This window comes from Chelon labrosus (genome assembly GCF_963514085.1).
Source record: "Chelon labrosus genome assembly, chromosome: 15".
NCBI classification, from domain to species: Eukaryota; Metazoa; Chordata; class Actinopteri; order Mugiliformes; family Mugilidae; genus Chelon; species Chelon labrosus.
The window spans coordinates 27,386,184-27,408,914 of record NC_140348.1 but is presented as its reverse complement, the minus strand read 5'-3'; the positions used below and the strand labels follow the sequence as shown (position 1 = coordinate 27,408,914).

The window sequence follows — 22,731 nt, the reverse complement described above, 5'->3', positions numbered from 1 at the left end:
ACAGCTTCCAGAGACACAACGCTGATTACTCTTCAACAGACAAGTTCATTTAGTTTATAAAATATTAGGTTTAGCCCTTGTAGCATGTAAAAACAGTGACTTAGGTTTTCATCCACACTTCAGATCTTTATCCTCCTCATAGATCTTTCCTCTGAATTGTCAGATAATCTGTTAGTAGAAATATTGATATTTCCTCCACAAGGAAACAAGTCACCAAAACACCTTTACCTCTCTGGAGCAGAACCACATCCTCTTTTAAAATTAATATCCAAGTTCTTCGACCTGTCACTCTTTAAGGAGACGCAACTGGGTCCAGGTCCAGGAGAGTCTGGTCTCTGCTGCCGGATCCTGAAAGTAAACCACCATAGATAAATGTGCATGTTGGATAAAAACTGATGAGAATAAATTCAAAGCAGAGACATCAGAAGTAAAAGGATGAAACAAATATGTTGTATAAACTCAGTGACGTAAGAGTGATGAACCAGCTTCAACCCAAAGAGGAAGAGAGATGAAAGTAGGACCATCAGCTCCTCATGTAAGACAGCTTCACTGACACTTTACCTCTTTGAACCAGAACCACATCCTCCTTTAAAAGTAATCTCACAGTCCTTCGAACGGTTGCTTTTCAAGGACACACAGCTGGGTCCAGGTCCAGGTTCAGGTCCAGGTTCAGGTTCAGGTTCAGGTCCAGGTCCAGGTCCAGGTCCCTCCAGTCTGTCCTCACTCTGGTCCATGCTGCTGAATTCACACTTTCTACTTTCACCTGCAGAGGAAACACTAATCATTCATGTGAACATCAACTGAAATCATTTCTGCTGTAAAAAGATCAGCTGATCCTCCACTGATTGGCTCTCATTCATCAGCTGCTGTACTTCTACTATCAGTCCACTAGATGGAGCCATGGAGGACACACATGATGCGTTCACAGACACTGAGTCTGACTGGAAGCTCCAGCTCATTAATATTCAGTCAAGTCAATGCTGGTTAACAACATTTTAAACTTGTCAGCTGATGATGCAGCACAGGATCACCAGTGGTACAACTAATTTATCTTTGTCTTTTGTTTAAAGAAAGAATCAAATATCACAAAGTAAAAGTGGTGTAAAAACATGTGGTCAGTAAAGTGGACTTCATATTCTGCACATGAGCTGTTCTCCTCCAACAGATGGATGGAAACACTCTGGTTATTTGAATTCTCATTCTACAGTGCGACTTTGTAATTTTAGCTCTGCATGATGGATAAAGGCAGTAGGCTACTGGATTAAAAGTACTCTCAATGCTTTACGTTACATTCTGAAATCAAATATCTCCCTGTGAAATGTGGAGCAGTAGTAAGCAGCACAACATGTTAATATTCACATCAGGCAGATTATCTTCAATATTAAAAGTACTGGAGTAAAAGTAATTTTACGCCCTACAACCATTACTTAGGAGGCAAGAAAACCAGGAAGACTGTCTACATGGATCTTGGACTACCTCACAGACCGACCACAGATTGTGAGAAACAGGAACTGTGTGTCTGACCTGCTCACCAGTGGCACGGGTGCCCCCCAGGGGACTGTTCTGGCCCCCTTTCTTTTCACCCTCTACACAGCAGACTTCAGACACAACACCGACAGCTGTGTACTGCAGAAGTTCTCCGACGACTCTGCGATTGTTGGCCTCATCAGAGATGACGACGACGCAGAGTACAGAGGACTGATGGGGAACTTTGTGGTGTCAACGAAACCACCTCCTGATCAACGCGGGGAAGACCAAGGAGATGGTGGTGGATTTCCGTAGATGTCGTTCTGCCCTCCCCTCACCAGTGAACATCCAGGGAATGGACATTGAGCAAGTGGACTCTTATAAGTACCTGAGTGTTCACCTCAACACCAAACTGGACTGGACTCACCACACTGACGCACTCTACAGGAAGGGACAGAGCAGGCTCTACCTTCTGAGGAGACTGAGGTCTTTTGGAGTGAAAGGGGCACTCCTGAAGACCTTCTTTGACTCTGTAGTGGCATCAGCCATCCTGTATGGAGTGGTCTGCTGGAACAGTGGCATCACAGAGAGGGAGAGGAAGAAGCTGGATAAGATCATCAGGAAGTCCAGCTCTGTCCTGGGCTGCCCTCTGGACTCAGTGAGGGAGGTGGGTGACAGGAGAGTCCTGGCTAAACTGTCACCCATGCTGAACAATGAGTCCCACCCCCTGCATGGTGACCTGACAGGACTGAGGTGCACCTTTAGTGACAGACTGCTTCACCCTCGATGCGTGAAGGAAAGATACAGAAGGTCTTTCCTTCCTGCTGCTGTTAGGCTCCACAACGAACACTCAATCAATCAATCAATCAATCTTTATTTATAAAGCACTTTAAAAACAATGAGGTTGGCCAAAGTGCTGTACACAGACATGAGAATATAAAAACACAAAGAAAGATTAAAACAGGATTTAAATCATAAAACCAATCAAACCACGTAAACAATAAGAACTAACATCTCATGCTGAGTTAAAAGCCAAAGAGAAAAAATGTGTTTTAAGGGAGGATTTAAAATGAGGAACACAGTCGGCCTGTCTAATGTGCAATGGCAAGTTGTTCCACAGTTTGGGGCCAGCAACTGCAAAGGCCCGGTCACCTCTCATTTTCCTCTTTGTCTTTGGGACAACCAACAGTGACTGATCTGCCGACCTAAGAGAGCGTGAGGGAGTGTACGGCTGGAGCAGTTCGGACAGATACTGAGGAGCGAGGCCATGAATACATTTGAATACAAATAAAAGAATTTTAAAATCAATCTGGAAACGGACAGGGAGCCAATGAATTTCTGCTAAAATTGGGGTAATGTGATTGTGCTTTTTGGTACCAGTTAAAAGTCGAGCAGCAGCGTTTTGAATGAGCTGTAGTCGAGACAGTGACGCCTGGTTAAGCCCAACATAAAGTGCATTGCAGTAGTCTAAACGAGTTGTGATAAAAGCATGGATTAAAATCTCGAAGTGGTGGAGAGAAAGAAATGATCTTACTTTGGCCAGTTGTCTCAGTTGGAAGAAACTGGACTTAACCACTGTTTTTATCTGTGCATCCAGTTTCAGATCACTGTCAACTCGTACACCGAGGTTAGTTGCTGTCTGTGTTAAATGCTGATTTAAAGGCCCCAAATCAGCATGGACCTTGGAGGCCTCACTAGGCCCAAACAGCATGACCTCGGTCTTGTTACTGTTCAAGTGTAAGAAATTTACAGCCAGCCATGCTTTGATTTCTGCCAAGCACTCTAGCAGTTGATTTGCAGAGTAGTTGTCTGTTTGACGGAGGGGCATATAAATTTGGCTGTCATCAGCATAAAAGTGGAATGCAATGTCATGTTTTCTTAGAATTGATCCAAGAGGATCCAAGTAGAGGGAAAACAGAAGTGGGCCAAGAATAGAACCTTGGGGCACTCCTGAGCTAAGGGGCGCTACACTGGACTCAGCTGTTCCAACATGGACACAAAAACTTCTTTGGGTTAGGTAGGACCTAAACCAATCTAGGGCATGACCACGAATGCCCACCCGGTTCTCCAGGCGAGACAGGAGGATCTGATGGTCCACTGTGTCGAAGGCAGCTGTTAATATGTGCAATATTACTACAGCATATGTGCAACAGTATTACACCATAAGTGTAAAAACTCCAAACAACAGCTTGACACCAGTCTATGCAATATTTTACAATTCAATCTGTGCAATATTTCTATCCTATTCTATTTCATTATTTATCTTTTATAGCTACTCTTTTTGCCCTTGTTATTTTTTATTCTGCATTTTCTGTAAGCTGTTGTGAACTGCAATTTCCCCATTGCGGGACGAATAAAGGTTTTTCTTATTCTTATTCTTATTGTTATGAAGCTAGGCAGAGCTACTATTAACTGGGAAGATAAAAGTACTTAGTTACTTTCAGCTTTACGTTACAAAAGCAGATAAAACTTCTAGAGAGAGTTTCAAAATAAAAGCCCGACTGTGTCCTCGATGAAAACATGAAGGAAAGAAAATCACCTTCAATCATGTTTATGCACCGAGTGACACAAACGGACCGTGATCACTCAGAGACACAACATGGCGGATGAGTTTCATCCAGACTCTTACCTTTCAGCTGTGACTGAGTTTAACGTGAACTATGGAGCGGCAGATTTCTGCTGGAACTGAGCTGCTGACAGCTGATGAAGAAAACACGACAAACTGCTTCATTACCTTCAGATGGAGAAAATGATCTGAGACACGTATTTCCTGTGTAAATACCATCCAGTCAGGTATATACAAGTAGAGACATGAGTTGAGGCAGCAGGGAGCTGAGCCTCACCTCATATTGCGCAATCTCTCACAAACTCAATTAGGCTCGTGCCTGTGGCTAACTCTCTGTATGTCACTATGGTTGTATAATGGGCGCTAGTGAGCCACGGGTTCATGCTGTTGCTCTTCTTCTTCACGGTCCGTTTATTGGGATCTTTTCTCTGTGTGAATGACAAAAATGGAAGATTGTACATCTAAGCTTAAAACATTCTCAAAAATAAAGTGTGGCCATCTACAAATGTCAACATAATTATACCAAAGAAGCAAATGTTTAACCAACACTGATAAAACCTGTGGTAGTCTATCTGTCTTATTTGTAGCTGTCTGCGGTTCTCAGCTCCAAGCCCACTGGTTCTTCCCAGAGACCTACTTTTCTAAGAATAAATCTATCAATAAGGCTCTTCCTGCCACCTGCAAGAAACATCTAAGGGATCATCTTGATTAAATATACACTTCACTAACAACAACCATGCTTTAATTGAAGCAGGGAAAATTACTACTCCTACTACAACTAAACTAAAACTTATACTTCCTATATCAACAGCATTTAGTAGTACTCCACAGCGTGTTGTTAGATGGGATAGTGTGACAGGTATTTCTCTGATGCTAAGGTCTAATAACTTTATCAAATATTTTTTTTTGTTTGTTTGTTTTGCAGGGCCGGTTGAAGCTGGCAGCTGCTTGCAACAGCTCTTACTCGATCTCTCTTTTTTTTCGAATTAAATTCACTTTTTTCTTCCCTTTTTGTGGAGATTACTTTTGTATATACATTTTCAGACAGCAATTCACTTTTTTAGTTCTGTTTTTTATTGGGAGTCTCGCCATAGCCAATATATTTAACAACATCCAGACCGGCAGGCGTTACTATGCAGGAAGCGGGCGGCGTAACTATGCAAGAAGCGGCCAGCGTGCGCATTGTTTACAGGAGGGAACAGCTGATCGCCCTGCATAGCGCTGTAGTGTTCCCTAGGGACAGACATGAGATCCCCACGGAGATACTTCGTATGACCCGCCGTGGATGCAGAGCAGAAAACAACATCGAGAAAAGAAGAGACACTTCACTTCTCAGCACTGTTCTCCCCTCCGTTACCATGGGCAACGTTTGCTTCAACCTCTGGATCATCAGGACACAGCTCATCCTCTCACAACACACACCGTCCTATTGACTACCATGTCTTCCATCTGTAGAGAGGAGAAGAAAGAAGAGAGGAGGTGAACGAGTGTTTCTAGAGTCTCCCTTCATCATCACATCCAGTAGCAAGAGCAGCAGGGACTTCAGTCCTGTTCAGAGCAGCAATGGAGCAGCTGTGGAGCTCAGCCAGCTTCCTTTCAGCTTCATGTTAACGTGTTGGAGTGAACACACATGGAGGCTGTCATTGAAGAGATCGGATGAAAGTAATGACACATGTGATGACTCTGCTCATGGTTACTAAACGTAATGCTGGTTCTGTGACGTGCAGGCTTCAGTCAGACTGATCTCAGAGCTGTGATCAGTTGTTCATCAGATTTGATGAATGACCACCACTATCTCTGTACATCTTGGAAGGCTGTCAGCTGGAATCCAGCTTTATTTCCTGGTCACATCAACTCAAACACATGATCACAACAAGCTTCTGGCTCATCTGATTGGCTGACTGTTGTCTCTCTCTCTCTCTGTCTTTCTATCCAACCCTGAAGCCTGTCTCCATTCTCCTCTCATAGCTTCACTGAGAAGCTGCAGGTTTACAGGAAACACTGGATCTTTGATACTAACTGTATTTAGGACAATACTGATGAAAGCAGCATGAACTGACCAAAACCCTCTACTCACCCCAGATTCTCCAATTTATAGTCTGGACTCTTCTCAAGATCAAGAAGCTGATTCACATCTGAATCCTTCAGGTTGTTGTCACTCAGGTCCAGATGTTTCAGATGGGAGGGGTTGGACTTCAGAGCTGAGACCAGAGAGTCACAGCTGATCTCTGACAAACTGCAGTCAATCAATCTGATTAAAGAATAAAAGATGTAGATAAAATCATTAATAATTCAATCAGGTGTGTCCAGGTTTTAACACATATCAGATCTAACAGTAACAGACAGTGAACTGACCTCAGAGTCTCCAGTCTACAGTCTGGACTCTCCAGAAAACCACACAGCTGTTTCACTCCTGAATCCTTCAGGTTGTTGAGACTCAGGTCCAGATGTTTCAGATGGGAGGGGTTGGACTTCAGAGCTGGTCCCAGAGAATCACAGCTGATCTCTGACAAACTGCAGCTCTTCAATCTGAATAAATAATAAAAGATTAATTTCCTCTGTCATTGACATAGTGTCAGAGTTTCATAGTCAATCATCCAGTGGAGGATTTTTCTTCTTCTATGAAGGTTTGACATCTGGAGCTCTGCTACAGTCAATGGACTAAACCACAGAAGAACAAAATAGACTTTACCATGAAGTTCCTCAGTGTAGATCAGTAGGATATCTGTCTGCAGTTTAGAGTCACCACAACTTTACCATGATATTCATCTAAGCACACAAGGAAAACATGGAGTCTGACCTCAGAGTCTCCAGTATACAGTCTGGACTCTCCAGAAAACCACACAGCTGCTTCACTCCTGAATCCATTAGACTGTTGTTACTGAGGTCCAGATGTTCCAGATGGGAGGGGTTGGACTTCACAGCTGGTCCCAGGGAATCACAGCTGATTTCTGACAAACTGCAGCTCATCAATCTGAATAAAGTATATAAATCATGAATAATTCAATAAGTTGTGTTCAGGTTTTAAATGTGCAGCTTGACAGTGTCCTAACAGCCTTTAAGCTTCATTGACTTTAACAACTAACAGTGGACATTTTCTACAGTTTCTGCTACAAACACTTGTCTTGAACTAAAGGACATAAATTAGATTCAGTTGGTGATTAAACATATCAGATCAACAACAGTAACAGACAGTGAACTGACCTCAGAGTCTCCAGTATACAGTCGGGACTCTCCAGAAAACCACACAACTGCTTCACTCCTGAATCCTTCAGGTTGTTGATGCTCAGGTCCAGATGTTTCAGATGCGAGGGGTTGGACTTCAGAGCTGGTCCCAGAGAATCACAGCTGATCTCTGACAAACTACAGCTCTTCAATCTGAATAAAGAATTAAAGATGTAAATTAAATCATGAATAATTCGATCAGATGTGTTCAGGTTTTAAACATGCAGCTCGACATTACTGTGTCCTAACAGCCTTTAAGCTTCATTGATTTTAACAACTAACAGTGGACATTTTCTGAAGTTTCTGCTACAAACAGTTGTATTGAACTAAAGAACATTTACAGATTTATGGAGGAAAGTTTTGGATAAACATGAATTAGATTCAGTTGGTGATTAAACATATCAGATCTACAACAGTAACACACAGTGAACTGACTTCAGAGTCTCCAGTCTACATTCTGGACTGTTCACAAGATCAAGCAGCTGCTTCACTCCTGAATCCTTCAGGTTGTTGTCACTCAGGTCCAGATGTTTCAGATGGGAGGGGTTGGACTTCAGAGCTGAGACCAGAGAATCACAACTGATCTCTGACAAACTGCATCTCCACAATCTGAATAAAGATGTAGATAAAATCATGAATAATTCAATCACATGTGTTCAGGTTTTAAATGTGCAGCTCAACATTACTGTGTCCCAACAGCTTTTAAGCTTCATTGACTTAAACAACTAACAATGGACATTTTCTACAGTTTCTGCTACAAACACTCGTCTTGAGCAAAAGAGCATTTACAGATTTATGGAGGACAGTTCTGGGTGAACATGAATTATATTCAGTTGGTGAGTAAATGTATCAGATCAACAACAACAACAACAATGGATAGTGAACTCACTCCAGAGTCTCCAGTCTACAGTCTGGACTCTCCAGAAAACCACACAGCTGCTTCACTCCTGAATCCTTCAGGTCGTTGTTACTCAGGTCCAGATGTTTCAGATGGGAAGGGTTGGACTTCAGAGTTCGTCCCAGAGAATAACAGCTGATCTCTGACAATCTACAGTTCCTTAATCTGAATAAATAATAAAAGATCAAATCATTGATCATCAATCAGATGTGCTGAGGTCTGAAATGTGTCCTGATCAATCAGTTGTTCTCTAAAATGAGTAGAGTGTCTTTGGCCTTGTGTTATTGTGGATCTTCATCATGTCAGTGTTCTATAGACATCATCCAAACATCAGCACAACTATTCATGTCAACACAGATCAATAAGATGCTGCTGACCTCATTACAGGATCAATATATCCTCCTCACACAGTGAGATTGGACTACAAACGGTTGATTAGTTCTTTGGTGTCTCAGGAGGTTTGCGTCATTCCAATTTTAAAGGAGAAGTTGACATGTTCAAGTGTGTCCTCCAACAACAGTCACATGTCATATGGACATTACAGAGTTCTTCAGACTCCTGCTGTCCACACTGACTGTGAGTTCCTGTTCCTCCACTGCAGCTCATCAGGAAACACTGTGGAAGCACAAAGATACTGACCTCATAAGAAAATAAATGAAAACTGACCCAAGAGTCTCCAGTTTACAGTTAGGACTCTCGAGTCCAGCAGACAGCAGTTTCACTCCTGAATCCTTCAGGTTGTTGTGACTCAGGTGCAGATGTTTCAAATGGGAGGGGATGGACTTCAGAGCTGAGACCACGACTTCACAGTCACTCTCTGAGAGTACATAATCAACAAGTCTGTCATGAGACAAATAAATAAAATATGTTATAATAGAAGAAGACATTTCTATGAACATGATGCGTTTGATGAGTGGACAGTTGGACACATCCTGTTGGACATTTTCTCTCCACATTTTTTTTTCCATTGAGGCAATGACAAAAACAGCTTATGATCAAACAACGACAACAACTGCTATTCCCTGTTGTCACCTCTTCTGCCGCTAAGAAGTGTGGCAGCCTATCCAATAGCTATAGTTCTGCTCTATAGTTCTTTCTTACTTGTAATTTATCAGTTTGTTTTAAGCTTTCTATTATTATTATTATTATTTTTTTATCTGTTACACGCACTGTGTATTTTTGGTATTCATGGTTACGGAACTTTTAATGGATAACAACGCTGGTAGTATCTTGTATATGAGGGATCATCTGTTCGTGCTAAGTCCAATGGCCAGCACTGGTCACACTTTTAGCCACGAGTCTCAGGCCATAGTACATGCCCGGTGAGTTCTCACATGCCATCGCTGTCTGTATTTACATCCCCCAACGAGCAGGCGCCAATGTTGCCTATGATGTCATCCACATGACTATCACCAGACTTCAGACGCAGCACCCTGATGCCTTCGTGTTGATCTCTGGAGACTTTAACCACATGACACTGGACTCTACACTGTCTGGTGTTGTCCAGTATGTGGATAGTCCTACCAGGACAAAATTTACCTTCTGTATGCAAATGTGAAGGATGCATACAAGGTGACACCTTTACCACCGCTGGGGAAATCAGACCACTATCTGATCCTGGTCCAACCTCACTACAAGCCACCAGTTGCAAGCCAACCCACCACCAAACGCTCCTTCAGGAAAGGATCGCCTAAGGCAGAGGAAGTTCTGAAGGACTGCTTCCAGGGGAGTGCTGCAGGAGGACTGCAGAGGAACAATGGATGCGCCACCGAGTACATCACCTTCTGTATGGATGTTGTTGTTCCTCCAGACCTGTGCGCTGCTTCCCCAACAATAAGCCCTGGATCACCACGACATCAGGGCCCTTTCTAGCCAGAAGAAGAGGGCTTTTAAGGTGACCAGGAGGAGCTGAAGTGTGTGCAGCAGGAACTCAAGGTCTGGCTGAAAGAGGCGAAGGAGAAATACAGATCTAAGGTGGAGCAGAAGTTGAAGGATGGCTGCACTAAAGAGGTGCGGGACGGCATGGAGACCATTACCGGCTGTAGCTCCAAGAAGAAGAGCACTGTGGTGGGGGATGATGAGAGGGCCAACCAGTTCAACAACTTTTTTTACAGGTTTGATTGCCCTGCCCCCTCTACTGCTCTTTCTGCTTTGGTTCAGATAGCTGCTCCCCCCACGCCTCCCCCTAGCAACACCAGACTTAATAGCACATCACCTTCACCATCACCATTCACAGTCACTGCTGCAGACAAGTGGCTTGTAGCCACCACTCACACCACCATCACTTGGGCTCAGGAGAGCAGACAACTAAGGAAGCTCCGCCCAGCAAATCAGCTGGCTCACATGGAGTGTCCCCATGATTACTTAGGACCTGTGCTTCTGAGCTGGGGGAGACCCTTCAGCATGAGACTACACCTTAGGACATCATGCCTTAGATCATGCATCATCTCTGTCCCTAAGAAGCTACACCCGAGGGAGATGAACGACAACACACCAGTCGTCCTGACATCCAGAATCATGAAGACCATGGAGTGGCTGATGCTCCATCACATCAGGCCCCAGGCCCGTCACACTCTAGACCCACTGCAGTTTGTGAGGATCATGTTTTTTGATTTTTCCAGTGCATTCAACACAATCCAGCCCCTGCTGCTGAGAGATAAGCTAACAGAGATGGGAGTGGACTGACACCTCACTTCCTGGGTGGCAGACTTTCTCACTGTGAGACCTCAGTATGTCAGGCTGGGGAACTGCACATCCAGGACTATCGTCAGCAGCACCACAGTGGGCTGTGCTCTCCCCTGTCCTATTCACCCTGTACACCACGGACTTCAAGCACAACACAGAGTCATGTCATATGAAGAAGTTCTCAGATAACGCTGTAATTGTTGAGTGTATCAGGGATGGACAAGAGCATCAGTACAACAATCTGGTGAAAAACTTCATCTCATGGTGTGGAGTGAACCATCTTCTGATAAATACAGCTACAACTAAGGAGATGGTAGTGGATTTCTGGAGGTCCAGACCCCAACTGCAGCCTGTAACCATCAACCGGCAGTATGTAGAGGTGGTTCAGACCTATAAGTACCTGGGTCTACATCTGGATCATAAACTGGACTAGTCGGCTGACATAGAGTCAGTATACAAAAAAGGTCAGAGTCATCTCCATTTCCTCAGGAGGCTAAGGTCATTTAATATCTGCCGGAAGCTGCTGGACATATCTTACCAGACTATCATTGCCAGTGCCCTCTTCTACGCTGTGGTGTGCTGAGGAGGCAGCACTGAGAATCAGAATCAGAAAGCTTTATTGTCATTGTGCCAAATGGTACAACAAAATGTGCGTGTGCAACACCTGAAAGACACTAACACTTAAAAGACACTAACACAAGCACACTCAATCCCCATCTACAATTACACACAGTTCAGTCGATGAGTTAAAAGAGGACATAGACAAGCATCAAACCAAAGTACTCCGCAGAGTGCCCATATTGCACATAATGCACACAATAAAAATATTTCTATAAAAATATAAATTAGAATATTGCCTATAAGGTCATATTTTGCAGGAAGACAGTCATTGAGACGAAGAGGTGTAGATGGGGAGGTATTTGGTTCAGTTCTGTGGTGGCCCAGGGGACAAAGCTCTTTTTCAGCCTGGATGTGCAAGCTTTAAGAAGGGAACCTCACAGCTGGACAAACTGATGCAGAAGATGGGCTCTGCGGTATTGGCAGAGCTGGTATCTCGCCATGGTTGTTTAAGAAATGCGAAGCTACTTATTGCATCAGTTGGGGTTAAATATCTTGTTGGCAACTGAAAAATAATCACCCATGAAGTAATTATCCAATAGGAGGCTCATACCTACTTGCTAAGTTAAATCCAGGTGGTGACTTTTTTTTGGCCAGTCAGTGTACATAACTGATTATATAACTTAAATATCTGCTTTTCTGTGATGAAGCAACTGGACACAGAATTTCCTCCAAGATAAATGAAGTATTTATCTATCTATCTATCAATCTATCTATCTTCTCTGATAGTGTCTGACAGGAAACAATCATTCTCATCATCTCTCTCAGACCTTTGTTTAGTTGAATGTGCAGATGAATGGAGACAACACTGAGTTACATTTAGGCTTCCAGACTGTCCACAGTCTATCAGTAGATCTGATCCCATCATGAGGACATCTGGATGAGACAAACATCTGGACTGTCTTCACTGTTTAATGGACTCTGGATTCAGTTCAGCTCAGTGAACATGTGAATCGTCACAGTGAATACATAGAAATAGAAATAAAAGAGTCAAATCTAAGAATGATTAGAAATAAATAGAAGAACTGTGTCCATTCATTGAACAGCTGGAGAACATCTGGTACTAAATACAACTGACTGTAATGTTTACAGTAAACCAGTGGAACACTCTTTGGAAAAGAATGAGAACGTCTGAAGAACTAAAATAGTCTCCACTGATTGATTCTGTTAATGATCAGGACTCACCGAGCCTTTCTGCAGTTCCTCACAGCTGGGATCAGTCTCCGTCGTCCCTCCATTGATGTGTTGTACTTCTTCAAGTCCAACTCATCCAGAACCTCCTCTGACATCTGCAGCATGTAGGCCAGAGCTGAGCAGTGGATCTCAAAGAGTTTCCTCTCTGATCTATTCTTTGATTTCAGGAACTCTTGGATCTCCTGATGAACTGAGAGGTCGTTCATCTCCATCAGACAGTGGAAGATGTTGATGCTTCTGTCAGGAGAGATTTTACCAGTGTTCATCTTCTTCAGATTGTTGATGGGTCTTTGAATGGTTTCTGGACTGTTCTCTGTCTGACCCAGCAGACCTCCTAAAAGTCTCTGGTTGGACTCCAGAGAGAGGCCATGAAGGAAGCGAACTAACAGGTCCAGGTGACCATTTTTACTCTCCAGGGATTTCTCCATGACTCTGTTCAGAAATTCATCCAGAGGTGAGTTATTGTAGTTTCTTCCCAGGAAGTCCTCCAGCACCTCTGTCTTCCTGTTGGTGTAACAGTGGATCATGTAGACTGCAGCCAGAAACTCCTGAACGCTCAGATGGACGAAGCAGAATACCTTGTCCTGGTACAGTCCTCTCTCCTCTTTAAAGATCTGTGTGAACACTCCTGAGTACACTGAGGCTGCTCTGATATCGATGCCACACTCTGTCAGATCTGATTCATAGAAGATCAGGTTTCCTTTCAGCAGCTGATCAAAAGACAGTTTTCCCAGAGACTCAATCATCTCCCTGGTCTCTGGACTCCAGTGGGGATCTGTCTCAGCTCCTCCATCATACTTGACCTTCTTCACTTTGGTCTGAACCACCAGGAAGTGGATGTACATCTCAGTCAGGGTCTTGGGCAGCTCTCCTCCCTCTCTGGTTTCCAACACATCCTCCAGAACTGTAGCAGTGATCCAGCAGAAGACTGGGATGTGACACATGATGTGGAGGCTTCGTGATGTCTTGATGTGGGAGATGATCCTGCTGGCCTGCTCCTCATCTCTGAATCTCTTCGTGAAGTACTCCTCCTTCTGGGGGTCAGTGAACCCTCTGACCTCTGTCACCATGTCAACACACTCAGGAGGGATCTGATTGGCTGCTGCAGGTCGTGTGGTTATCCAGACGCGAGCAGAGGGAAGCAGTTTCCCCCTGATGAGGTTTGTCAGCAGCACATCCACTGAGGTGGACTCTGTAACATCAGTAAGGATCTCAGTGTTGTGGAAGTCCAGAGGAAGTCGACACTCATCCAGACCGTCAAAGATGAACACAACCTGGTACTCTTCAAAGCTGCAGATTCCTGCTTCTTTGGTTTCAGTAAAGAAGTGATGAACAAGTTCCACCAAGCTGAACTTTCTCTCTTTCAACACATTCAGCTCTCTGAAAGTCAATGGAAATGTGAAAAGGATGTCCTGGTTGGCTTTGTCTTCAGCCCAGTCCAGAGTGAACTTCTGTGTTAAGACTGTTTTCCCAATGCCAGCCACTCCCTTTGTCATCACTCTTCTGATTGGTCCATGTCTTCCAGGTGAGGCTTTAAAGAGGTCTTCTTGTCTGATGGTTGTTTCTGGTCTGTGTGGTTTCCTGGATGCTGTTTCAATCTGTCTGACCTCATGTTCATCATTGACCTCTGCAGTCCCTCCCTCTGTGATGTAGAGCTCTGTGTAGATCTCATTCAGAAGGGTTGACTCTCCTGCTTTAGCAATCCCCTCAAACACACACTGGAACTTCTCCTTCAGAGTAGATTTAACTTTACGTCCACAAACTGCAGCTTCAAGTCCTGAATGAACAAACAACAAATAAGATGAATGAGTAAACTCTCCAGTAAATATTCCAACATGTCATTGCTCTAAAGAATCAGTGTGTGAATATATCTTGGTTCATCTCTGGAGACATTAGTAAATGTCCCATTTCTCCAGCAGCTTCAGTGTTTAGAGAAATCCTCTTACTGCTCTGCAGACAGTCAGCCAGCTCCTCCTGCTTCATTCTCCTCAGGAAGTTCACTGTGATCTTCACAAATAAATCTCTGCTGCTCCTCCTCTGCTCTTCATCCTCGCCCTCCAACACCTCCTCATCCTCCCTCTGACTCTCTGAGCATTCTGGGTAATCTGGACTCAGAACCTTCTGAATCTTCTTCAGCTCGTTCTTCACAAAAGTGATGATGTTGTCCTCCAGCAGCTGGAACAGAATACGATATAAATGACACAAGCAGACTGAAGTCATGGAGACAAACATCAGATCCATGTTGGACACACTGACAATCCACTGGTCTACAAAGTGCAGCATGGAGATGATGGAAAGTAGTTGTTGTACATGTACAGACCAGAAAGATGGAGTCCAGGTGTGTTTGATGCTGCTGGGCAGACTGACCACTGAGAACCTCTGAGCTCTGCTGGTGGAATCTGTGGACCAATCATCAACAATTAGCTCTCATTCATTAGAAGATTGAAGACACTACTCTGTTTCAAACATCCACTTATTGATCACCTCTTCTAAGGGGCTGTTGTCCCAACTACTGGTATGTACACAAGAAAGAAATATTCACGTTTTTCTAAGGTTCAACAGCTTCCAGAGACACAACACTGATTACTCTTCAACAGACAAGTTCATTTAGTTTATAGCTTCAAAACATTAAAACAATGGTCGCTTCCTCTGCATCTCTGTTTTCGCTCTTCTTTTAAGATTAGTCAGTTTATAAAATATCAGCCCTTGTAGCATGTAAAAACAGTGACTTAGGTTTTCATCTACACTTCAGATCTTTATCCTCCTCATAGATCTTTTCCCTGAATCGTCAGATAATCTGTTAGTAGAAATATTGATATTTCCTCCACAAGGAAACAAGTCACCAAGACACCTTTACCTCTTTGGAGCAGAACCATGTCCTCTTTTAAAATCAATCTCAAAGTTTTTTGACCGGTCGCTCTTCAAGGACACACAGCTGGGCTTAGGTTCAGGTTCTGGTGCAGGCTCAGAAGAGTCTAGTCTCTGCTGCTGGATCCCAAAACTAAACCACCATAGATAAATGTGCATGTTGGATAAAAACTGATGAGAATAAATTCAAAGCAGAGACGTCAGAAGTAAAAGGATGAAACAAACATGTTGTATAAACTCAGTGATGCAAGAGTGATGAACCAGCTTTAACCCAAAGAGGAAGAGAGATGAAAGTAGGACCATCAGCTCCTCATGTAAGACAGCTTCACTGACACTTTACCTCTTTGGACCAGAACCATGTCTTCCTTTAAAAGTAATCTCACAGTCCTTCGAGTGGTTGCTCTTCAAGGACACACAGCTGGGTCCAGGTCCAGGTCCAGGTCCCTCCAGTCTGTCCTCAATCTGGTCCATGCTGCTGAATTCACACTTTCTACTTTCACCTGCAGAGGAAACACTAATCATTCATGTGAACATCAACTGAAATCATTTCTGCTGTAAAAAGATCAGCTGCTCCTCCACTGATTGGCTCTTATTCATCAGCTGCTGTAGTTCTACTATCAGTCCACTAGATGAAGCTATGGAGGACACACGTGACGCGTTCACTGACACTGAGTCTGACTGGAAGCTCCAGCTCATTAATATTCAGTCAAGTCAATGCTGGTTAACAACATTTTAAACATGTCAGCTGATGATGCAGCACAGGATCACCAGTGGTACAACTAATTTATCTTTGTCTTTTGTTTAAAGAAAGAATCAAATATCACAAAGTAAAAGTGGTGTAAAAACATGTGGTCAGTAAAGTGGACTTCATATTCTGCACATTAGCTGTTCTCCTCCATCACATGGATGGAAACACTCTGGATATTTGAATTCTCATTCTACAGTGTGACTTTTTAATTTTAGCTCTGTATGATGGATAAAGGCAGTAGACTACTGGAGTAAAAGTACTTACTCTCAATGCTCTACGTTACATTCTAAAGTCAAATATCTCCCTGTGACATGTGGAGCAGTAGAAAGCAGCACAACATGTTAATATTCACACAATCTCCACCTCCAACATAGGTAGGTAGATGGCAGGTCTTGTCTAACAGGGGAGGTGGGTGGCTCATCCTGACCAGTGGCAGAGGATGCTCCAAAATATTTTAGAAGTGTCCCTGAAATTGCAATTGAAACTGATCAAAAGACCGTAGACTACAATATAACTCTTATACAAAACATCCATGAATTGCAAACTTAAGTAAACATGCCCTTACATGCTAAATGTCTGTCATTAGACGCTGTATTAATTTATCTTTCAGGGAGGAACAATTAGCTCCTTGGTTACTGCCTCCAATTCTATGCCTGGTACACTTTTAGTTCTGATTGGTCAAACTGTGTTTGACACGAAATAGAGTTGTAGCAAATGTTCATCTTTGAAACCACAGATATGAAAATTCCTTTGGCTAATTACAGGACCCAACGTGATGGAAATAAATAAGAACTGAACTTGTAACAGTTTTGTTGCAAAGCACAATCTAACGGTGAAATTAGATCAGGTGTTTGTTAAGAAGAATTACTGTTGTATAAGCATTGCAAGCATCATAGCAAAAAGTCTAACAAATGTATACCAACAATTAACATTAGCCCTTCATTCTTGACATGGATACTGTAATCACACAGAGAGAACATAGCATACCTTTATCTTTTGCTCGTTTCTCCTCTTCATCTTTTCTTTTTGTCCTAAATTGGCTTTGATCTTTTTCTGTCCATCTCCCCCAACTGTCACTCACAACCAGAAGTCAAGACTAAACCAGTTCACATTGGTGACCACATACTCGTATTACCTATTTTTATTTGGCCATTTCACACAATTCATAAAAAAAAAAACGTGCAGGAATTATAGGCCTGTATTTATAATATTATGAATGAAATGTGCGTTATATGGAAGAAAGTCAAAGTGTGACTGACTTTAGCCCTTTTATACAGTGGACCCTCCAGTCCGTTCAATTTGAGAGAGACCCAGAGGTGAACTGTCCCCGCACCCCCCTTCCCTTTCCCTTTCCCTTTCTCATACAGCTTCTGTGCACGGCACCTTCTCAGCAAGCAGGGGCGCCTGCAGCTGCAGGGGGCGCCAATATCCCCACACAGATATGACAGATAAAAGAAAACCATGGAGCGGTGCAGATTTATTTATTTATTTATTTCCAAGTACTCGTACCGCCCCATTTATGTCATGAAAAAATGCCTAAAAAATGCCTAAAACCCTGCCTAAAACCGCTACTGTTTATGCACCGAGTGACACGAACGGACCGTGATGACTCAGAGACACAACATGGTGGATAAGTTTCATCCAGACTCTTACCTTTCAGTTGTGACCGAGTTTAACGTGAACTATGGAGCGGCAGATTTCTGCTGGAACTGAGCTGCTGACAGCTGATGAAGAAAACACGACAAACTGCTTCATTACCTTCAGATGGAGAAAATGATCTGTGACACGACCCTGGAGGAAGTGAAAGGAAACTGACCAGGAAACACAGAGAGGAAGAGGAGGAGGAGGAGTCAGGAAGTAAATAACTGCTCAGCTACAGAATGAATAATGTTTAAAGGAACATCACTGAGTCTCTCCATCTATATCCATCAATATATCCACAGTTCCTGACAAAAGTCTTGTTGCATCTTCTCATAACTTAAAATGGTTAATACTTTATTACTAATCATTCAGTTGTTACAATAAATGGTTAATTTTAACATCAAGGGCCTTCAAATTAATAACTGGGTACATAATGAAACTGTCCAAAAGTGTCCTGATGTTCACTTCAAGGACAAAAGTCTTGTTGTGTCTTTAAATGATTCAACCAATCACAGATTAGAGCTTCACCTGTGACAAATACTGTAATTAAAACATTCCCAGGTGTGAACAAAAAGAACCCCAGCACACCAGACCTCCATGTGAAGTGCAACCTGACCTCTGACAACATGGCAAAGATTCAACCACAGCCCAAAGTGCTGCTCATCAAGAGCCTGAAGACCAAGTCTGCTGCTGAGGTTGGAGACATCTTCAATGTATATAAACATCAAGTGGAGAGGATAAGAAAAAGATTTGAAGAAACTGGTGAAGTTCATGACAGGCCCAGGTCAGGCAGACCCCGTAAGACAACTGTTTGAGAGGACTGTCTTGTTTCTTCGACAGTCCAGGGCCAGCCCTTTTTCAGCTGCAGCAGAGCTACATGAGAACTGGTCACCAGAAACCCTTCTATCTACACGATCAGTTTGTCAAATTCTCTCACGCAGTGGTCTCCATGGCCGAATTAGTGCTCACAGACGAGCGTTAAACACAAGACAACTAAAAAATTGTGTTGCATTTGCCAAGGCCCACTGCTTGCAGAAAGGAGGGACATTGGAAAAGTGGCAGAAGGTTGATTTTTCTGATAAATCATCTATTGAACTGCATCCCAATCGCTGCATATACTGCAGAACACCTGCTGGATCCCACATGCACCCAAGATTCACCCAGAAAACAGTCAAGTTTGGTGGAGGAAAAAATCATGGTTTGGGGTTACATCCAGTATGGGGGTGTGCGAGAGATCTGCAGAGTAGATGGAAACATCAACAGCCTGAAGAATCAAGAAATTCTTTTTGCCCATTACATTCCAAACCACAAGAGTGGGCAAATTCTTAAGCAGGATGGCTCTCCTTCTCATACTTCAGCCCCCACATCGAAGTTCCTGAAAGGAAAGAAGGTTAAGGTGCTCCAGGATTGGCCAGCCCAGTCACCAGACATGAACATTATTGAGTATCTGTGGGGTATGATGAAGGAGGAGGCTTTGAAGGTGAGACCAAAGAATCTTGATGAACTCCCGGAGTCCTGTAGTTTAGTTTATTTAATTTCTTACAGGGACCATGTACAAAATGCATTAATCACAGAGGAGAAGATACACTGTACCAGATTTAGCAATTGCTAATTTCCATCTGCAGTCCCAGGGCAGGTAGGATAGAAGCATAGAAATTAAAAGATAAAGATGGCAAACTGTTACTATGATATGTTAATGTTGGCAAGATTGGTGCCTAAATACAATCTTTTCACCTCATATGAGAAGGTACGGTAATCTAAACAGGTTTTCAGATTAATTGGGAGTGTGTTCCATGTTTTTATTGCTTTAAAGGAGAAGGCTGAGTGAGTAAATGCTGTGCCTGGAAAGGGCACGCTACAGTTCCCACTTATGGTGGACCTGGTAGTTCTACTCATTTTTTCAGCACAGGGCTGGACAAATCTTCTCAAAGGTGGAGGTGCGGCATTATGAATGATTTTGTGTAACAGACGTAAATTTGTGGACATTATTAAATTATCAAAATTGGTGTAAGACTGCTTTTTAACCATTCCAGATGACTTCATCAATAAGTTATTTGACTCATTGCTGAGACGTTTGGATGTCGTCCTCCAAGCTCATGGGAGTCATATAAAATATTCATTGTTTTTCCCAAGGCACCATGACTTTATGTACTGATGTAGCATGTCTGTGTGTTCAAAATAAAGTCTGTCTATCTATCTATCATCTGGATGATGTGGTACTTGTTATGTTACTAAACAGCCTTCGACTGATCGCTCTTCAAGGACACACAGCTGGGTTCAGGTCCAGGTCCAGAAGAGTCTGGTCTCTGCTGCTGGATCCTGAAACTAAACCACCACAGATAAATGTGCATGTTGGATAAAAACTGATGAGAATAAATTCAAAGCAGAGACGTCAGAAGTAAAAGGATGAAATAAACATGTTGTATAAACTCAGTGACGCAAGAGTGATGAACCAGCTTTAACCCAAAGAGGAAGAGAGATGAAAGTAGGACCATCAGCTTCTCATGGAAGACAGCTTCACTGACACTTTACCTCTTTGGACCAGAACCATGTCCTCCGTCAAAAGTAATCTCACAGTCCTTCAACCAGGCGCTCTTCAAGGACACACAGCTGGGTCCAGGTACAGGTTCAGGTCCAGGTCCCTCCAGTCTGTCCTCACTCTGGTCCATGCTGCTGAATTCACACTTTCTACTTTCACCTGCAGAGGAAACACTAATCATTCATGTGAACATCAACTGAAATCATTTCTGCTGTAAAAAGATCAGCTGCTCCTCCACTGATTGGCTCTTATTCATCAGCTGCTGTACTTCTACTATCAGTCCACTAGATGGAGCCATGGAGGACACACATGTTGCGTTCACTGACACTGAGTCTGACTGGAAGCTCCAGCTCATTAATATTCAGTTAAGTCAATGCTGGTTAACAACATTTTAAACATGTCAGCTGATGATGCAGCACAGGATCACCAGTGGTACAACTAATTTATCTTTGTCTTTTGTTTAAAGAAAGAATCAAATATCACAAAGTAAAAGTGGTGTAAAAACATGTGGTCAGTAAAGTGGACTTCATATTCTGCACATTAGCTGTTCTCCTCCAACACATGGATGGAAACACTCTGGATATTTGAATTCTCATTCTACAGTGTGACTTTGTAATTGTAGCTTTGCATGATGGATAAAGGCAGTAGACTACTGGAGTAAAAGTACTTAGTTACTCTCACTGCTTTACGTTACATTCTAAAGTCAAATATCTCCCTGTGAAATGTGGAGCAGTAGAAAGCAGCACAACATGTTAATATTCACATCAGGCAGATTATCTTCAATATTAAAAGTACTGGAGTAGAAGTACTTTTACTCCCTACAACCCCTACTTAGGAGGCAAGAAAACCAGGAAGAACTATTGTTATGAAGCTAGGAAGAAATTACTTTCCTCAAAGGCCTACGGTGCTAAACTTTGTAAATGAATCCTAAGTAATGCTAAAATAATGTTAAGTGTCAAATATATGAGAGACAACTTCCACTGAACAATGACAGAGAAGACTACAACAATAAAAATAAAAATAATATGAATAAAGGGGTCTGGAGTCAGTCAGTCATGACCATGTCAGGACAGATTGTCCATTCACATGAGACATGTTCATTTTATATTAGACAACTTTCATGAAGCAAACACTAAAGCTGAGTTTATGACAAAGAAATCCTAGCCAGCTAGCTAACATTTACCCAGGGCGAGCTAGCTAACATTTATCCAGGTCTAGCTAGCTAACATTTATCCAGGGCTAGCTAGCTAATGTTTATCCAGCCCACATCACCTTACTTTTATCTTTTGACCATTTTTCTCCCGCTTTTTCGAGCCACTGAGATGACTTCTTTTTGATGACATTACTGTGTTTGTTTTGTTTAATATTCTCGCTAACGGGAATGATGGGTAGCTGTCAATCATGCCCACCATACCTGTTTTGATTTTATGCAAGACTGGTTCTTGATGCCACCTGCAAGAAACATCTAAGAGTCTGTGATCAGCTGTCAGTGATTATCAGAGTCCACACTGCTGTGTGAACCAATGGATGGGTTAAATGGAGAGAAAGAATTCCCCACTGAGGGATCAATGAAGGAGAAAAAGAATCACATCATATAGACCTTTAATTGAATCAATGATCAACAGCAGTTTTATTTAGCACTTTCTAAGCAACAAAAACTATAATAATCACACATTCAGATCCACTCTTGTAGTTTAGAAACTGTCACCCTGCACAAGACTCAGCTTTAGAAAGAAACTTCTTCCTTGTTGGATCTCTGCTGTCTCAGTGTCAGCTGTACAACAGTTGGTGATCAGCTGGTTTAAAAGCAGGCAACATGCAGCAGACTTCTGCCTGGATCTCTGTGTTCTGCAGTCAGAAATGACAGCAGCACCACCTGCTGGCCACTGCCTCCTACTACAACAACTAAACTAAAACTTCTACTTCCTATACGAATAGCATTTAATAGTACTCCACAGCATGTTGTTAGATGGGATAGTGTAGCAGGTATTTCTCTGCAGCTAAAGGTCTAATAACTTTAGCAAATAGTTGATGTGCAGTCTCCTTCTCTCTGTTACCACAGGACGTTTGGTGAAGTTAACTGACTGCTGTCCAGAGGATTTAGACCGTTCCTCTGTTAGCGTTAGTAGATGTATTTTCAGATGCATTGCAGTAGTACCAGTTGTATTTCAGGACTGACTTGTCACGGTAGTATGGTGGGTAGTATGGAAGTATGGTGGGCTCCTCACCTGTCTTCTAGGGGGCGTCCATGTTGTTATTGTCACGTGATCACTGACTAGTCC

The 22,731-nt window shown here is 42.8% G+C and overlaps 1 protein-coding gene across 7 annotated transcripts in view; it reads right to left on the bottom strand.

Annotated features, from left to right (window-relative positions):
• Positions 1-22,731, bottom strand: part of LOC311500536 (NACHT, LRR and PYD domains-containing protein 3-like) — an 81,352-nt gene that overhangs the window by 2,002 nt on the left and 56,619 nt on the right. The window contains exons 1-15 of one of the 7 annotated variants that reach the window (XM_084562014.1): positions 17,923-18,906; positions 16,633-16,735; positions 15,862-16,021; positions 15,511-15,654; positions 14,974-15,052; positions 14,600-14,828; positions 12,645-14,430; positions 8,823-8,996; positions 8,148-8,321; positions 7,694-7,867; positions 7,238-7,411; positions 6,834-7,007; positions 6,389-6,562; positions 6,111-6,284; positions 229-5,482 (exon numbers count right to left, since the gene is read on the bottom strand). In XM_084562014.1, the coding sequence (XP_084418140.1) occupies positions 5,467-5,482; positions 6,111-6,284; positions 6,389-6,562; positions 6,834-7,007; positions 7,238-7,411; positions 7,694-7,867; positions 8,148-8,321; positions 8,823-8,996; positions 12,645-14,430; positions 14,600-14,828; positions 14,974-15,052; positions 15,511-15,654; positions 15,862-16,021; positions 16,633-16,690 (3,690 nt within the window). In that variant the 5' untranslated portion in view covers positions 16,691-16,735; positions 17,923-18,906 and the 3' untranslated portion in view covers positions 229-5,466. Of the gene's footprint in view, positions 1-228; positions 5,483-6,110; positions 6,285-6,388; positions 6,563-6,833; positions 7,008-7,237; positions 7,412-7,693; positions 7,868-8,147; positions 8,322-8,822; positions 8,997-12,644; positions 14,431-14,599; positions 14,829-14,973; positions 15,053-15,510; positions 15,655-15,861; positions 16,022-16,632; positions 17,803-17,922; positions 18,907-22,731 lie in introns of those variants that run through there. The other 6 variants (XM_084562015.1, XM_084562017.1, XM_084562016.1 and 3 more) reach the window with 6 other exon arrangements.